Source organism: Lucilia cuprina, chromosome 3 (genome assembly GCF_022045245.1).
Source record: "Lucilia cuprina isolate Lc7/37 chromosome 3, ASM2204524v1, whole genome shotgun sequence".
NCBI lineage: Eukaryota > Metazoa > Arthropoda > Insecta > Diptera > Calliphoridae > Lucilia > Lucilia cuprina.
In genome coordinates this window covers 54,935,312-54,950,776 of record NC_060951.1, presented here as the reverse complement: position 1 = coordinate 54,950,776, position 15,465 = coordinate 54,935,312, and the positions used below count along the sequence as shown (strand labels likewise).

The 15,465-nt window shown below is 30.9% G+C and overlaps 1 protein-coding gene across 3 annotated transcripts; it reads right to left on the bottom strand.

The window, feature by feature from the left end:
* Window positions 1-2,304: 2,304 nt before the first annotated feature.
* Window positions 2,305-14,926, bottom strand: LOC111684834. Of its 3 annotated transcripts, none has more exons than XM_046945829.1 (5): window positions 9,810-14,926; window positions 9,451-9,541; window positions 7,598-7,703; window positions 6,762-7,232; window positions 2,305-4,695 (listed from the first exon to the last, which is right to left on the bottom strand). In XM_046945829.1, exons 1-5 carry the CDS (start codon window positions 14,224-14,226, stop codon window positions 2,434-2,436), a joined length of 7,347 nt encoding a protein of 2,448 aa, XP_046801785.1. In that variant the 5' UTR covers window positions 14,227-14,926; the 3' UTR covers window positions 2,305-2,433. The 3 variants fall into 3 exon arrangements, with proteins under 3 accessions (XP_046801785.1, XP_046801786.1, XP_046801787.1); XM_046945830.1 differs by having other exon boundaries at window positions 9,451-9,538; XM_046945831.1 differs by lacking the exon at window positions 6,762-7,232.
* Between the last annotated feature and the right edge of the window lie 539 nt (window positions 14,927-15,465).

Genomic DNA, 15,465 nt, shown 5'->3' with positions numbered 1-15,465 from the left:
ATGTTTTCTGCCGTTATAAAAAAACTTAACACAACAGCAACATTTAAAAATGAAACCACCGCATAGCTCCGGTATGTTAATTGTCCTTCGTGGGGTTAGTGTTTTAGACTAGTATACCGGATCTGGTGGGTTCTATGTCACTGGTTAAGGAGCACACAACTGGCCTGATAGAGGCCTATGTGTATTTCTTCGAATTTGACGTATATATACACATCCAACTTTCAACCTAAATAACAATAATGTTGTTGTTTCCATACTAATTTGTTACCTTATTACTAAAAAATTGAATGTTTAATTGTATGTGTTGTTTTGGAATTTTGCCCATATTTGGTAATGGTTTCTATCTCGAAGATACATATACATACATAAATTCATATGTATTTAAAGAATGTTTGTTTTCAACAAGATAAACCTACCTCTAAGGATCCAGAATATATGTTTGCATATACGTTTTAATTGTTGAAAATTTGCTGATACTAAATCGATTGTATTAGCTCCACAAATAGTTCTAGTTTGGCATTGAGACCGTTCTTCGAAACGAATCAGCCACTAGTTCTTTAATCCCTACATCGCCAGAGAGAAAAAATAAGTTCTCTTAATAGTTTTTATCATTTTTTTATACATGTGTAAGTATACATGCGTGTGAAATTAACAAAATTCTTTTCCGATCAGGGCTTTAGTCCAGCCAAGCGCAGAAAGAGAAACTGTAATTGTAGTGGTAAAAAAATACTAAAAAAAAAACAAAATTATTTCCTAGTTAAGCTTGCTATGATCAAATTTTATAAGATGTCAAATTGTAAATTTTATAGATAAATAAAATAAATTTTAAATATTTTTCTTTATTGAAATAATAATTTGTTAAAAATTGCATTTTTAACACAAAGTTCAGCCAAATTCTTAAGAAACTTCAGAAAAGGACATATTATAAAGAATCCTTGAAGAGGACATTAATAACATTTACGAAAAGGTGCAATTTTTCGGATTCATATTTTTATCCGATCAATTTTCAATAGTCTTGCCTATTAACTCTTTGGAGTAGTTTTTTGTCTATTCTATGAACTAGTCTATTGTATATTAAGTTCATAGAGAAAAAATAGACTCTCTAGTTTATGGACTAGTCTAACGACAATGTCTTTCATCTAAATGGTCTTTGTTATTAATCTATAGTTTTTAACTAAGTTTTTAAGTAATTTGTAAACTGAAAGTCTTCACATATGACATTTTCTACCTCTAACTTACTCACTACTATAAAAAACACACATCACTTTTTGTCTTGAATAATTACTCTAACAAACCCCTTACACCACCGTTTTGCTACACGAAATTTAAAATTGGATTACTGTTCATTTAATTTTTTCGATTTACTGTAGGCAAATTATTAATTATTTTAAAACTACTTAAAAGATTTAATTCAAAATTTTGTTTATTTTAGTAATTTTTTGTTTTTGTTTCATTTTAAATAGCATAGACATTAATAGTGGAGAGGATTTAAAGGATTTTCATTTTAAATATACATATTAAAGTTTTGTTTTTGTTTCGCTTGTTATACTATTTACTTTTAATTCCAATTTTATTTTGGGAATGCAACATTAGGCTTAAATTTGATTACACTAAAACTACACTGGAAAAAAATTATACAATACATTTGTTTTGTTTTTGTTTAAAGTTAAATTTATTTAACAACAAATTCTTTTAGTACTTTTAAAGGATTGACTACATTTTTGTTTATAAATATTTAAAGGAGGTTTTACATTATTAATTTATTTGTAGGGGGTTTTGGCTTGGTTGAGTTAAAGTTGACCTAAATTTAAATTAAAATCATAGACAAACATTCAAAATATTATTTTAATATTTAAAGAGTTAAGTAAGAGGGATTTATCTAAAAAATTTCCTACTTTTTTTATTATTATCATTATTATTAATATTTATATTGTATTTTTTTCTTTATTTTTTGTAATAAAATAAAAAAAAATAAAATTTATTATGTAGATTAAATTTATTCATATTGAAGGGGGATAAGTACATTTTTATGTTTTTGGCACTCTGCTTGTAGCAGTTTGTTTTCTTCTTTTCTATGGTTTCCATTTTTTTATTTTGGGTTTTATTACCGTAAATATTTAAATTTTTAGAGTTTATAGTAAAAACTTATGGTCTAACTACTACTCGTTTCCGTTTCCCTTTAATTTTTGTTTTTTATTACTTCCGTGTTTTGTTTTGAATCAGTTCCATTTTGTTTTATTATTTTCGTTGCTTTTACCGTGTAAATGCCTACCTAAATATTTTTTATTTTATTTATTTTGCAAGTTTTTTTTTTTGATTTTTTCATTATTTAATGTTTTAAAAATTGTATTGAATTAAAAACTCCTCAGTCAGTTATTGTTTGTTTTTTCTTTTTAATATATTTTAATTGGAATATTGAATTAGTCTAATGCATTAACTGCCATTAACATCCACAGCAATGGGCTGTGAGCAGAGTCCAGCATGCAGATTATTTGTAAAATGAGCTGGTGGTGATGCAGGAGGTGTTAATGGTGATGCATGGACTTTGCCATTTGTTGTTGCTGTTGTTGTGGTTTCTGCTGAGGCAGTTACTTCCAGTGTAGTGGGTGGTGGGGGTGGTAATGCATTGTAAAAATTGGTAGATTCTTCACTTTGGGGAGAATCTGCATTGCCATTGGTGAGCGGTGGTGGCAAGTCTTTTAAATTGAATATTTCTGGAGGCGGTGGTGGTGGTAAGGAATCCAATTGTTGTTCACTTAAATCACTATTTAGTTGTTCATCTGTGGTGGGTGGTGGTTCAGGCAAACTCATTATACTATCATAACCATTTTCCATATCGTTAAGAGAAATACTTATAGATTCTATTTCCACATGGCCATTCTGCACTTGTGGTGACTTGACTAAATCAGAGGTGCCATTTGTTAAGGACTCTACATCTGATTGAGTTAAGCCATTTTGTGACTCCGTCTTATGTAATTCATTCTCCATTATATTTGAAGTATTGTCATCTTCTAACGGAAACTCTGTTTCATTTACTTCCATTTCTTTATTAATAGACAGAGGATTTTTGTCATTGGATACTACATCATTTTGTGTAATACATAAATCTTGGGTTTTCTCACTTTCAGTTTCCTGGCTAACGGATACTCCATTCATATGTAGAGTACTAATATCAGTTGTTTCTTCTCCATTCACTGTATTTGGTTTGGTGACATCTTCCTTCACTTCCATCAATTGTTCTTCCGTATTATCTGCAAGTTGTTCTTCTACCAATGGAACTTCTGCAATTGGTTCTACTGGAATTGGAATTACTGAATTTTGTTTGGTGACCTCCTCCTTCACTTCCAAATTCTCTTCAAGTGGTTCATCTAAAGTTGGAAGTTCTGCAATTGCTTCACTTTCATATGGTTCATCCTTATTTTCCAAAGTAATTGTGTCATTTTCTATCGCCTTAATTGAACTCACATCTTCTTGAGATGTCTCTTTGTCGGAAAATTTATCAGGAACTGCTAAAATTGCCAAATCTTCGGAGATACTATTGCCAGTTTCATCCTCTTCTACAAGAAGAGCAGAAGTTGTTTCATTAAAGGGTATTGTTGTTTCAATGGGAAGTAAGGTTTCAACAGCAATAGTGTCTTCTAGTTCTATAGGAATTGTTTCTAAAACCAAAGGTTCCGTAACACTTTCAGTTGCTTCCAAAACTGGAGAGTCAGCTGTTACTGTTGACTTTAGAGGTTTTAAAGATTCATCTGTATTAGAGCTCTCCATGTCAGCAGGTGTTATATGCACTTCTATCTCGACTGGTATGGGAATATTTTGCATAATTGTATGTTTTTCAGATGGGCTGGCCTGATCTTCTGTGACTTCGGATTGGTTATCAATACTTTCTATGTGCTTATTATTCACTTCGCCCTCATCTCTCTTTTCTTTATTGACTTCAGAATTGTTACTGTCTATTACTTGTGTATTCTCAGTTTCCATGATATTATCTCCATTTTCCTGAGGCTTATCATTTTGCCTCTGAGCCGGTGATTCTCCCGAACTAGTTCTCGTTCCTCCTTCTTGCGTTTTTTTGGTGGTTTCTACAATATCCTCTTGATCTTTGCTCTCCTCCTTTTTATCGGGTGAATGTTTGAGATAATGATCATTTCCTGGATTACGATCATCATCCTTGATATCCTTTATATCACACTTTAAAACTACATTACCATTAGGAGTGACCGTGGCATAACCACTTTGTTCCACGACATATAATTCCTGATTACCGTAACAATATCCCTTATTGGAATCATTTGAAGAAGTGGTGCTCAAATCAGATTGCGATAATCCAGTATTGGCTTTATATTTTAATCCTGCAATTTCTTCGTCATTGTTCTCATTAAGCTGGGGCGAATTGGTAGGCTCCTCTAGTTCTTCTATTTGATGTAGACTTCTTGGTCCTTCTTCAGCATTCTCTGGAGGTGGTGAATGTATTTGTACCTTTTCATTATTGACACAATTTTTTTCATTCGTTACTTTATAGCCCAAACCACCATTGTTATGTTTTGTTTCAAACATTGAAAGCATTTTTTCTGAATCATCTGTTACTGGACTTTCAGGTATAGTTTTCGAGTCTATTCCCCGTGCTACCTCCACAACAAAGACACCATCTTTATTATAATCCATTTTCGTTTCTCGAGCTACTCGGGAAATATCCTTGAAAAGTTTGAAAAGTTAAGGGATAGAGATAATTAAATGATTATGAAATCGAAAAGGAAACGTGAAATGAATTTCCTTAAATAAAAGTGTTCTGAAGAGCTTTTTAAAAAAATATAAAGGAAATGTGATAAGTATTTTGTAAATATATATAAATAAAAAATTTTAAACACATTTAAATAAAATATCTCTTTTTAAAAAAAACTGATCTTTTCTTTAAGAGTAGTGATTTCTTTAGAACAACATGCTTTTTTTCTGAAAAGTTTACTTCTTTAGGAAGTTAAGCTTTCTTATGAGTAAAGCTTTTTTATAAGAGTCATTAGAAAATAAAGCTTTCGTTAGAAAAGTCTAGGATCTTATAGTAAAGATTTCTAAAAACTATTAGTAAACTTTTTCGAAAAAAAAATTAAAAACTTGAAACGAACTTGAAGACCTAAAGCTTTTTGCTCTCTTAGGACGTATAGATTTTTTAGAACTATTTACTCATAAGGGAGAAGGGCTTGCTCGATGAAAGTATGTTCCTTTAGAAAGCAAAACTTAATTTTGAAAAATTGACTTCTACAAAAGTCGAATGCTTTAAGAACTAAAGCTTTTTTAGAAAAGTACAATTCAATATAAATGAAGTAAAAAGTTATATGAGTAATACTATCTTTCCTTAAAAACGAAAGCTTTCTTTCGAAGGAGTAAAGGACAAAAGTAACTAACTAAGTAATAGGATCTTACTATCTTCAGAGCATTATACTGTAATATTAAAAGCATTTTTTAGTTTTTGAAATAATTTTAACAAAAATTTAAGAAACTTCTTCAAAGAGTAAGGATTTTATACAAGCTGATTTGGAGAAGTAAATGATAATAAACTTAAAAAGAAAGTTCTTCAGAAAGATCATATATATAAGTGTGTTTTTGTATATAAAAAATAAATTTAAATACATATTTTTAATTAATTAATTATGATTACTAAGAAAAAATACATCGAAAGCTAGAGAAAAATGACGTGCATTTTGTGTTTTTTTTATGTTAAAAAAAAAAGAATTTTAATCCAAAAACCGTCCAAATGTCAGTAGATTTGGAATAAATATAGTACACCAATACACATACGATTACACAATAAAGGGACAGAACCATTTTGTAAACAAAAACCTTAAGCAAAAGCAACACATAAGAAAATTTAAGAAATAGATATGTTGGTAGATAAATTTTCACATTTTCTAACAACAATTATTTACAAAAATGAATTTAATTAAAAAAGGAAAAAAATATAGATAATTTATATAACACAACAACAATTATTGGTGAATTTTAAGTACAATAGTAGTAAGTAATTAAGTTAGTTTACAAAGAAAAAATGTGGTTAGACATCTACCACGCTATGGTACAACAAATTTCACAATATTATGTTAACTGAAGCTATATTTTTAGTTGTTATAATTATTTTATTTGAAATTTTTCATTTAAAAAGCTTTTGCAATTTTTCATATGGTTACAGCAAATAATTATATGATTATTACATTAATTTTCTAATATCATACTCTTTATTTCGGTTGATTGCAACAGCTCTTTTAGTAATTAATATAGCACGATATGGTTGCGACAACTAATGATATAATTCCAGTTTGTTGAAATAATTGTTGTAATCATATCTAACCATATTTTTCTTCGAAAGTAGTAGAAGTGGTGGCATTAGAAGTAGTATTAAAAGAAGTAAGTATTTTAGTACAGAGTGGTAAAAATTTAGTACATAAGTAGTGGTTTATTTAATATTATTTATTTTTTCATTAGAAGTATTCATTTATTTATTGTAAGTAGTTAAGTAGATATACTTAGTAGATATGTGGCAAAGAAAATACGAATACTTGTAATTTTGTTGATCTCTACTTAGACAAAAAAATATTTATATATTATAAGAACATATAATAATGTACGTTTACAACAAACACATCTAAGTTTTGTATTATTTTTGTTATTTATTTTTAACATTTTGAAAAGGAACAGAAATAAGAACACAAAACAAACATTCAAAAAAGAGACACAACGGTTTTTATCTTTACTGAATTTTTTCAACTTACATTGCTCTCTTCTGTCTCTACTATTAGAAGATTATTTTCCATAGTCATTTTAGTTATTGAACCATTTGGTCCTGGCATTTCAACAACATCATCATCATCACCAGCACCATTCTCATTATCAACATCACCATGGACGGTAAGTATTTGTTCTGTTATTGTTGCACTAGTACAAGTTACTTTTGAAGGAGATGATGTTGATGTTGGAGGAGGTGGTTGGGCTTGTTCTTGTGTTATTGGGGATGACAGAGCTATAGAAAATTTTAAAGTATCGTTCGCTTTAGAATTAGTTGTAGAAGTTGTAGTGGTAGTAGTATTGGTTTTGGTAATAGTGGTCTCTAAATGAGAAGTGGGTTTTTCAGTCGAAAATTTAACATTAGTTTCAGTAGTGGACGGTTTATTGGAAGTATCTGGATATTTTTCTATAGCATCCTTATTACTATTTGTGGGAGATGAGGATGGTTCATGGACAAACTGTAATGGTAAATTAAATATAAAAACTAATGAAATTGATAGCCAAACAATTGAAATTTTGTATGTTTTTTTATTATTCATAATGCCCCCAAACCCAATCAAACGTGTGAAATGTCATGCCTCTTGTTATGCTAGTGATAATGTTTTTTCTAATTAACATAATTGTATTGTATGATAATGAAAATTTATCTTTTGTTATAAAATAAATGAAAAATGTATACGATTTCATTTAAAATACTTGAAAACAAAACCAGATTAACAGAAACAAAATAAAATAAAAAAAGTTTAATTAAATTAGTTCAAATTGAAACACTTCAAAAAATAAAATTAAAATAAGATGGAAAAAATAGCTAAAGTTCAATTACCTCGCCTTTTTCCACACCATCTTCATTCAATGGAATTTTTGTTTCTGATTGATCCGCATATCCTCCGTTATCCGTTAAATTTGAATGATATTTTTTGTACAAGTATCTAATTATAAGGAAAAGAAACAACATACATACAATCTTAACCATTGTTACAATAATAAAACTTTTTATCATTTGTTATTCCATGTAAAATTGTGCACGCGTACGTCAATATGAAAATGATTGCTAAGATTCCTCACACAACTTGTTATGGCCATTGATTGTGAAAGTCATTGATTGTGAGTGAATCTACTTTAGACACGCTCTTCTTGAAATGTCAATTACTTGGAGATTTTCTCTTGTAAACGGATACCTAAGCTACTAAATTTCCTTAATAGGATTGATAAACAACAATACGTTTGAAATGCAAAAAGATGTTTATTGCAGATATGTTGATGATGAGTTGTGTGGACAATGGTTTTGTAAGGTTAAAGTAAAACAATAGTTGGTTTGACCTGCTTTCGATTCCATTTAGTGATTTATGCAAACCTTTGTAAGGCGATTTTAACGGAAAATCGAATTTCATCCTGCAAATGCTTGAATGACGCAAAGGCAAATAAAATTTTAATTAATGAATTTGTTTAATTTAAATATGAATAAAAAAATTAAACACAATTGAAATTAGGTTGTAAAACTTTCTCTAGAAAAGTTTACTACCTTAAAGAGAAAAGCTTTCTTTTGAGTACAGTTTCCTCCCTTAGGGATTAAAACTATCTTAAGCTAATTTATTTTCTTTAGAAGTGCTAATTCCTTCCGGGCGGTTCATGGTTAGTGTTCGAGTCCGGTAAACCGGAGGTGGTGGGTTCGATTCTCCCCTGTGCCACTGGTAAAGCAGCGCACAATAGGTTCAATAGAGACTTAGATGTACATATAATAACTATCTTATTAACAAACGTATTCCCTTAGACAATACAAGCAATTTTTACAAATTCGTGTCCCCTAGTAAAGCATTCTTTAAAAAGCGTTCTCTTTACGATAGAGTGTAGGTCGAAACGTTTATTTCCCTAGAGAGTTAAAGTTTTTTTTTAAGTAAAGCTATCTTCTAAATATTTTCTGCCTTAAAGCTTTCTCTAAGCTTTTACTCCTTTAGGAAGTGAAGCTCTATTAACAAAGTTTTTTCATCTAGGGAATAAAGCTTTCATTTGAAAATTTAACACCTGAAGTGTAAATGATATAATTTCAATCAAAGTAGAAAATAAAATCTGGATCTCTATTAACCATCTAATTCGCGATATATATTTTTTTGGTCCTATCAAAAATAATGAACCGTTTTCAATAGACTTATTTTTTGTTCAAAATATAAAGTACTTATACATAAAATGGCATCAAAAGATTTTAAACGGAATCGATTCAGAATCTGAGTAGTCAATAGGTATACTTTAAGCTGTATGTAAAACTTATAAAGACAATTTGTGAAAAAATCGTATTTATTTAATGATTTATTATTTTATTTCTTCCTTTATACTGCAAACACCAATGATACTAACATTATATGTCAAAATTATGATTACAAATAATAATACTCCCATTGATCAAAAAACTTTCACAATTCTCCAATATTAAATTTATGAATAAATAAAATACAGGTAACATGAGCATCTTCTTACCAACACGCAACAATGTTTTCAATGAATATCCTAAAAATAACCTTAATTTGCCACAATCTTGCCAAGAAAACAAAAACTTTCTACAAACAAATTATGTAAATTCATGAAAAATTCAAGCAATCATTTTCACGTGCTAAATTATTTATAATTTAATATTAAAAAAGGATGTAATATAAAAAATATATAAATATAAAATTCATGTACCTTAATGCCCAGAACATACTGCAGGTAACGACAACGGGCAATATTACAATAAACAGACCAATAGCCAGCGATATCAAATTTATAATGTCTTCTAGCAAATGTTATAAAGATGAAAATTTTTAAAGAAAGAAAAGAAATTTTGAAAAACGAAATTAGAAAAATGATTTACTTTTTAAATAATGCTGCTGACAACATCATTAAATTACAGCAGAAAAGTAAGAAAATAAAAAATAAATACGAAGTTTAAGAAACAAGTAGAACTCATTAAAAGTATTATTATGTATTTAACCAAGCATGTCAAGATTTGTTGACTGTGCTGTACAGTTATATGGTGTTGTGTCATGATACTCAGTACTTACCGGTATTTTTATCCTCTAAATCATTGGTATCCTCCATAACGGAAAATGCTGTGGCATTACTCATACGTTCGTTTTGAGTTGTATTCGCACTCAGAAATGGCATGCTGGAATTACTCATGCTTACTTTGTTTAGAAAGTCTTTAAAGGATGTAATATTTTGTTCGTTACTGGCAATGTTGCCATTGCCACCACCGCCAATAAGCAACAGCTCCCCCGAGTCTTTAATATCTGCACTTAACTCATCTTTGCGCATATTATTTACGCCATAGTTGACATACAAGTGTGCATAGTCTGCAACGTGATTTGGTTGCTGTTGCTGCTGTTGTTTTCGCAATTTCGTCAGGAAGGCGGATGAGTAGTGGGAGGAAGAAGATTTTCCAATTGTGGCTGGATTGCCAAAGGGATATGAACCTTCGACACCATCAAAACCACCGTCAGCGCTTTCATCTATAAGGTCACCACCATATTGTATTGATGACTCGTCTACCCGTTGATTGTTGCCGTTGCTGTTAACGACGTCTACATCATGGTTGCTGTTGCCACCACCACTTATTGTGTTCTCGTCTATGTCGTTGTTAAACATTATGTTGTTATTGCTGTTGCTGTTGTCATTGTCATCGTATATGCCTGAGCGATGCAATTGCGCTTCGTTAGGCATGAAATCGATTTCTTTTAGTTCAATCTGTGGTGGCAATTCACCGATAACAGGAACCCCTATAGAAATTTCCGGTAATATAGCTGGTTGTATTATAACATCTGCTTCTGGAGTGGCAGCCGCTGCTGCATTACGTTGCTGATCCGGAGCGTCTGTTGTTGTTATAACAGAATCCGGCGATTGTTCTACTTCTATTATGGACTCCCCTACATATGTAACATCCAGTGGAGGTGATGGTTCATTTCGATTACGATAGATTTTCAAAGAATCAGCTTGATTACGGTTAGAGGAAAGTATTATATCTTCTTCGTATAAATGATGGGGAGGATTTATTTCTTCCCGACTATTAAAATTGGGATGCGTACTGGCCATATAGTTGGCCGGAAAAAATTGCGACTCTAATTTAAGTTTACGTTCCTCATTGGCATTTTTATTGCTGGGCAAAGATTCTCCCACTTTTACCTCGGTATTGGATATATAGAAAATTGTATCTGAATCCCGATCAAATCCCGTTTGATAAGGTGGCGGAGGTGGTGGTGGGGGTGGAGTAGTAAATTGTTCCTTGACATCCGATATAAATAATTCATCATTATTTTTCGATTTAAGTTTTAATGTGGAATCTGTGATATTATCAGTGTCAATAATTTCCACTACGAGAATCTCATCATTTCTCAAATCCTTACCATTGTTATTGATATTTGAGGGTATTTTCAGTTTGATATTATCATTGACTTTACTATCGTCATAGGACTCATCTCCCAGCCGCTCATTGTTATTGTTGTTATTATATTCTGATTGAGGATAAGAGAATTCCAAATCCTCACTTTCATTTCCGAAAGACTCGGAGACATTGATGTGTATTTCTATTGCAGCTGGCTCTGGCTTACCATTAGCTAATTGTATGGTGCTGTAGTTAATCGGCTCCTGTGTGGAAGTTTCTGTGCGATCTATAACATATTGCGTAAATCTTTCCTGTTGCATGGTCGCTATGGGTGGCTTTGTAGTCTTGCCCAAAGAGCTTTCATCAATTTGCTTTTGTGCTTGTTCGCCATCTTTAAAGTTTGTTGAAGCTACTATTGAATCTATGGTGGAATCGTAGACTTCTATTTGTATATCCGATATTTTAGATTCTGTTTGTTCTTTTTCCTGTGTTTCAACTGGTGGTTTTTCTTTATCCTCTGATGTAAAGAGGGTGTTAGCCTGAACCATGGGTGTTTTGGTGGCCACGGATTCTATTACCTGAAAAACAGTTGTGGACAAAACAGAAGTTGATTTTGCAGGACTGTTGGTTTCTTGGGCAGTTTCATCTGCTGATGTAAGTGAGTAAGTATTAGAAAAATTATAGGTAGCGGTTGGTGGTATAATTTTTGAATTTGAAGATTTTGATTCCTTTTGTTTATCTAAGGTGGGTTCTGGTTTACTTATAATTCCGAGTATATCAGCTGTATTTTCTTGGGGTTTCTTTGAAGTTAATTTTTCATTTTCTGTGGCCTCCTTTAAATCATTAACATTTTCTTTTATTTCAAAATATGTTTCGGAGTTTTTTGCAGGCTGATCAGATTGCATTTCCATGGACAAGTTTTTGGTATCAGCATTTTCCTTAATATTATCTCTAATTGGATCTTTAGCTGCCTCCGAAACTTCAGTGTTTGCTTTTAATTCCACAAAATTACCCTTTCGTAGCTGAGCCTCTATTTCAGCTAAATGTTTTTGCCGTGAAGCCATTGCTTTGTCGGCATGATGTATAACATGGAAAGTTTTTTCTTCCATTAAAATTGGTCCTAAATAGCCATGTTTTATGGGCATTAACACAGGTTTATTAGTAGTTGTGGTAGAAGTAGCTGCAATTGAAGGACTCATTGTTGGAGCAGTTGTAGTTAATGGCAAATATTTTTCATTTTCTGCAGAATCCTTTACATGGACATCATGTTTATTGTGCAATAAAGCCTCAACATAATGTTTGTCTATCAATTGCTTTTTCTTTATGTTTTTCAAACCATCATGACCATTATCATGTTGTCCAGCCAATAACAATGAAGATGGCTGCTTCAATTCATCAATTGTCTTCAGAACATGTTTCTCCAAGTCAATCAGTTTTAAAACTGCTTCGGTGGTAGGTTCACTGCTGACTACTTCTGTTGTTGTTTTCAAGTCCTTTCGCTGTGTTTCAAATGTGTTGAATGCTTGTTGTTGTTCTGTTATTGTTAATGGTGTTGAATTTGTTGTTGTTACTATGTCTTCCGTTTCCGTTATTGTTTCTGTGACAATTTCATTTTGTTCACTAACATTGGCCTGGTTAGTTGCCACGGATATGGCTTGTACAGGATTTTCAGTTGACTTAAAGTCATCATTTTGAGTTTGTTCTTTGGTAGTTGTTGCCAACGTATACTCTTGTTTCGGCTTAATTGTAATACCACTATTGATATTGCTTTGACTTTCAGCTTCAACAGGATTTTCAGTTTCTTTATCCTTCTCCCTCTCCTGTTTGACTATTTCTGTTGTTGCTATATGTGTAGGTGTTTCCGTGTATTCTATTGTTGTGAGCTTCTGTTCTTTCTTATTATCATTATTGTTATTATCGTCATCAACAACATTTTCTGTCGTTGTCATTGTTAATGGTATAGACAACATTTCTGTTGTAGTTGTTGCTTCAGCATTGTCTGTTATTAAGGTGACAAAAGTGGGCGACGAAGAACTGGTATCAGCAGCACTACCAGTCATCGCTGTAGTAGTAGGAGTGTTAAATGCTTTTGTTTCTATGGTAGTTGACAATAGATTTTCATTCTCTTCTGTAGCAACGGGATCCGGGGTATTGCTGTCATTTTCATATTCTGTTTTAATGACGGTTGTATTTTCTACAATTTGTGTTGTTTGCTCAGACTGTGCGTCTGCAGCAACATTTGCTTCTGTTTGCGTTTTTGTTAAAACCTTTAAATTTGTGGTTGTAATTGTGGCATCTTCATAATTCATTGTTGTTGTTATTGTTGATGTTGCTGTTGTACTGTCGTCGAAATCCTTAGGGTTTAAGGTAGTAGTCGACAAAGCTGGGGAATTTTTAAGATCATCCACATCCTCAAATTTTAAAGGTGTGGAAAATGTCTTCTCTGCGTTAGTCTGAGCTGTAGTAGACAGTACTTCTGGCTGTACAGTTGTATAGGAAGTTGTTGATGAAATATCATTGGTTTGTGTAGGTGTTAAAGTAGTTAATTGTAAATCTGTTTTATAAATATCCACATTATCTGTGTTTGAAGTAGTAGACTCTAGAAACAGAGTTTGAGTAGTAGTTTTTTGGTCCTTTAATATTTCAGCATTATGTTTAGTATGCTTTTTCATAATTTTCTCCTTATTTTCTTGCCTTTCTATTGATTTCATTACTTCAAATGATTTTTCTTCTGAGAAAGTTTGTTTACTCAGGGATTTTGCTAATTTCATTACCTCTAACGATTTCTCCTCTGAATTGGCGTATTTGTTTAAAGGTTTTGATGCATATTGCAATTTTTCCTTTTTATCAAACACTGAATGATTTTTATTTAATTTAGTTTTCAACGATTTCTTCTCAGCATGTTCATGCTTCACTGACTTCTTTAGTGAACCCATAGTTTCTGGAGTTATACCAATTTCCGAGGAGGTAACTATTAAAGTGGGTGTATTACCTTGGACACCTATGGTCAAATGGTGAGTGGGAGCTGAGTGTATATTGCAACATAATGCCAACAGTAAATAAATCAGCATTAAGCTGCTTGAGACACTTAAAAATAACATGTTGTCGTATTTATTTCAAATTAAATTTAAACTATTAACATTTCTTCTATTTTAATAAATAAATTTCACTTTCTTCTTTTACTTTTTGTAAGTTCAATGCCAAATGTTTTTGTATTATTTTTTCACAAACAGTATTTTTGTTTGATTTTTAATGAAAAATCAGACAAAGCAAAAGTCCTTCATATGTCAATCAACTTTTAAAACTTTTCTAATTTCGTTTAGATTTAGACTAAAGGAAATATTTTTTATTAATTTATTTAAATTCAATTATTTGTTTAAAACTTAACACTTTTCACTTTTGCCAGGTAATCCTGGGGTCCTTGCAAAAGTATAGATTTAAACGATTTATATTTGTATATTAAATCCTTATAATATTTTTTTTAAACTCACTAAAGTTACAAAACAAAATTTGGCACTCTCATATAATCAAATGAACACTCCCGTTTTGTTTTTGTTTCCTTTTATTAAAATGTGTTTAATTTATTTCATAAAACATAATTTTTTAGCTTTTGTTTTGCAGTATTTTTATTAGGTATACATAATAATTTGGCACATTAATAAAATTTTTATTCAACTTTAATTTACTGCCTTTAATTAGCTTTAAGTAATTAAATTTTTATTATTATAAATATATTTTAATTTTCTCTCACAATAACAAAAATCTTCTAATGCGTTTCTTTTTTTTATTTTTTAAAATTGAACCGAAAGCTCCAAGGACCCAACACGTACTGTGAAATTTCCTCAATAAACATCTTTTTATAAAAGACTTTGACTTCATGTTTTGTGTAGACATTGTGAACTTTTGGAGAATGGAATATGTTCCTCACATCAACACAAAAAGCTTTTTAGCGGCATAACATATATAAATAATACGCAAAAAAGCTTTCATTGAAAAAAGTATATCCTTAAGCTGCTCTCGCACATTGTAATAAATTAAAATGTTTATTTTGCAACTGTCAAAAAGTTGATTTTGTTTATGTTTTATTAAAGATAAGAATTTAGTGAGAGAAACAAAACAGCAAAAAAGAAAACAAAAAAAATGAAAAAAAAAGCTTAAATAAAGAACATGTTGCATTATGTTATTTACCTTCAAAATCACTTGCGGAATTTTAACTAGAAAAAAGTCATCTGAAAGTGAAATGGGAATAAGAAATTTTAATCTAACTAGGAAAAAAGTATCACAAAAAATGATAGTTTTTTTTACGGAAAATTTAACTTTTATTGCAAATTTGTTTTTTT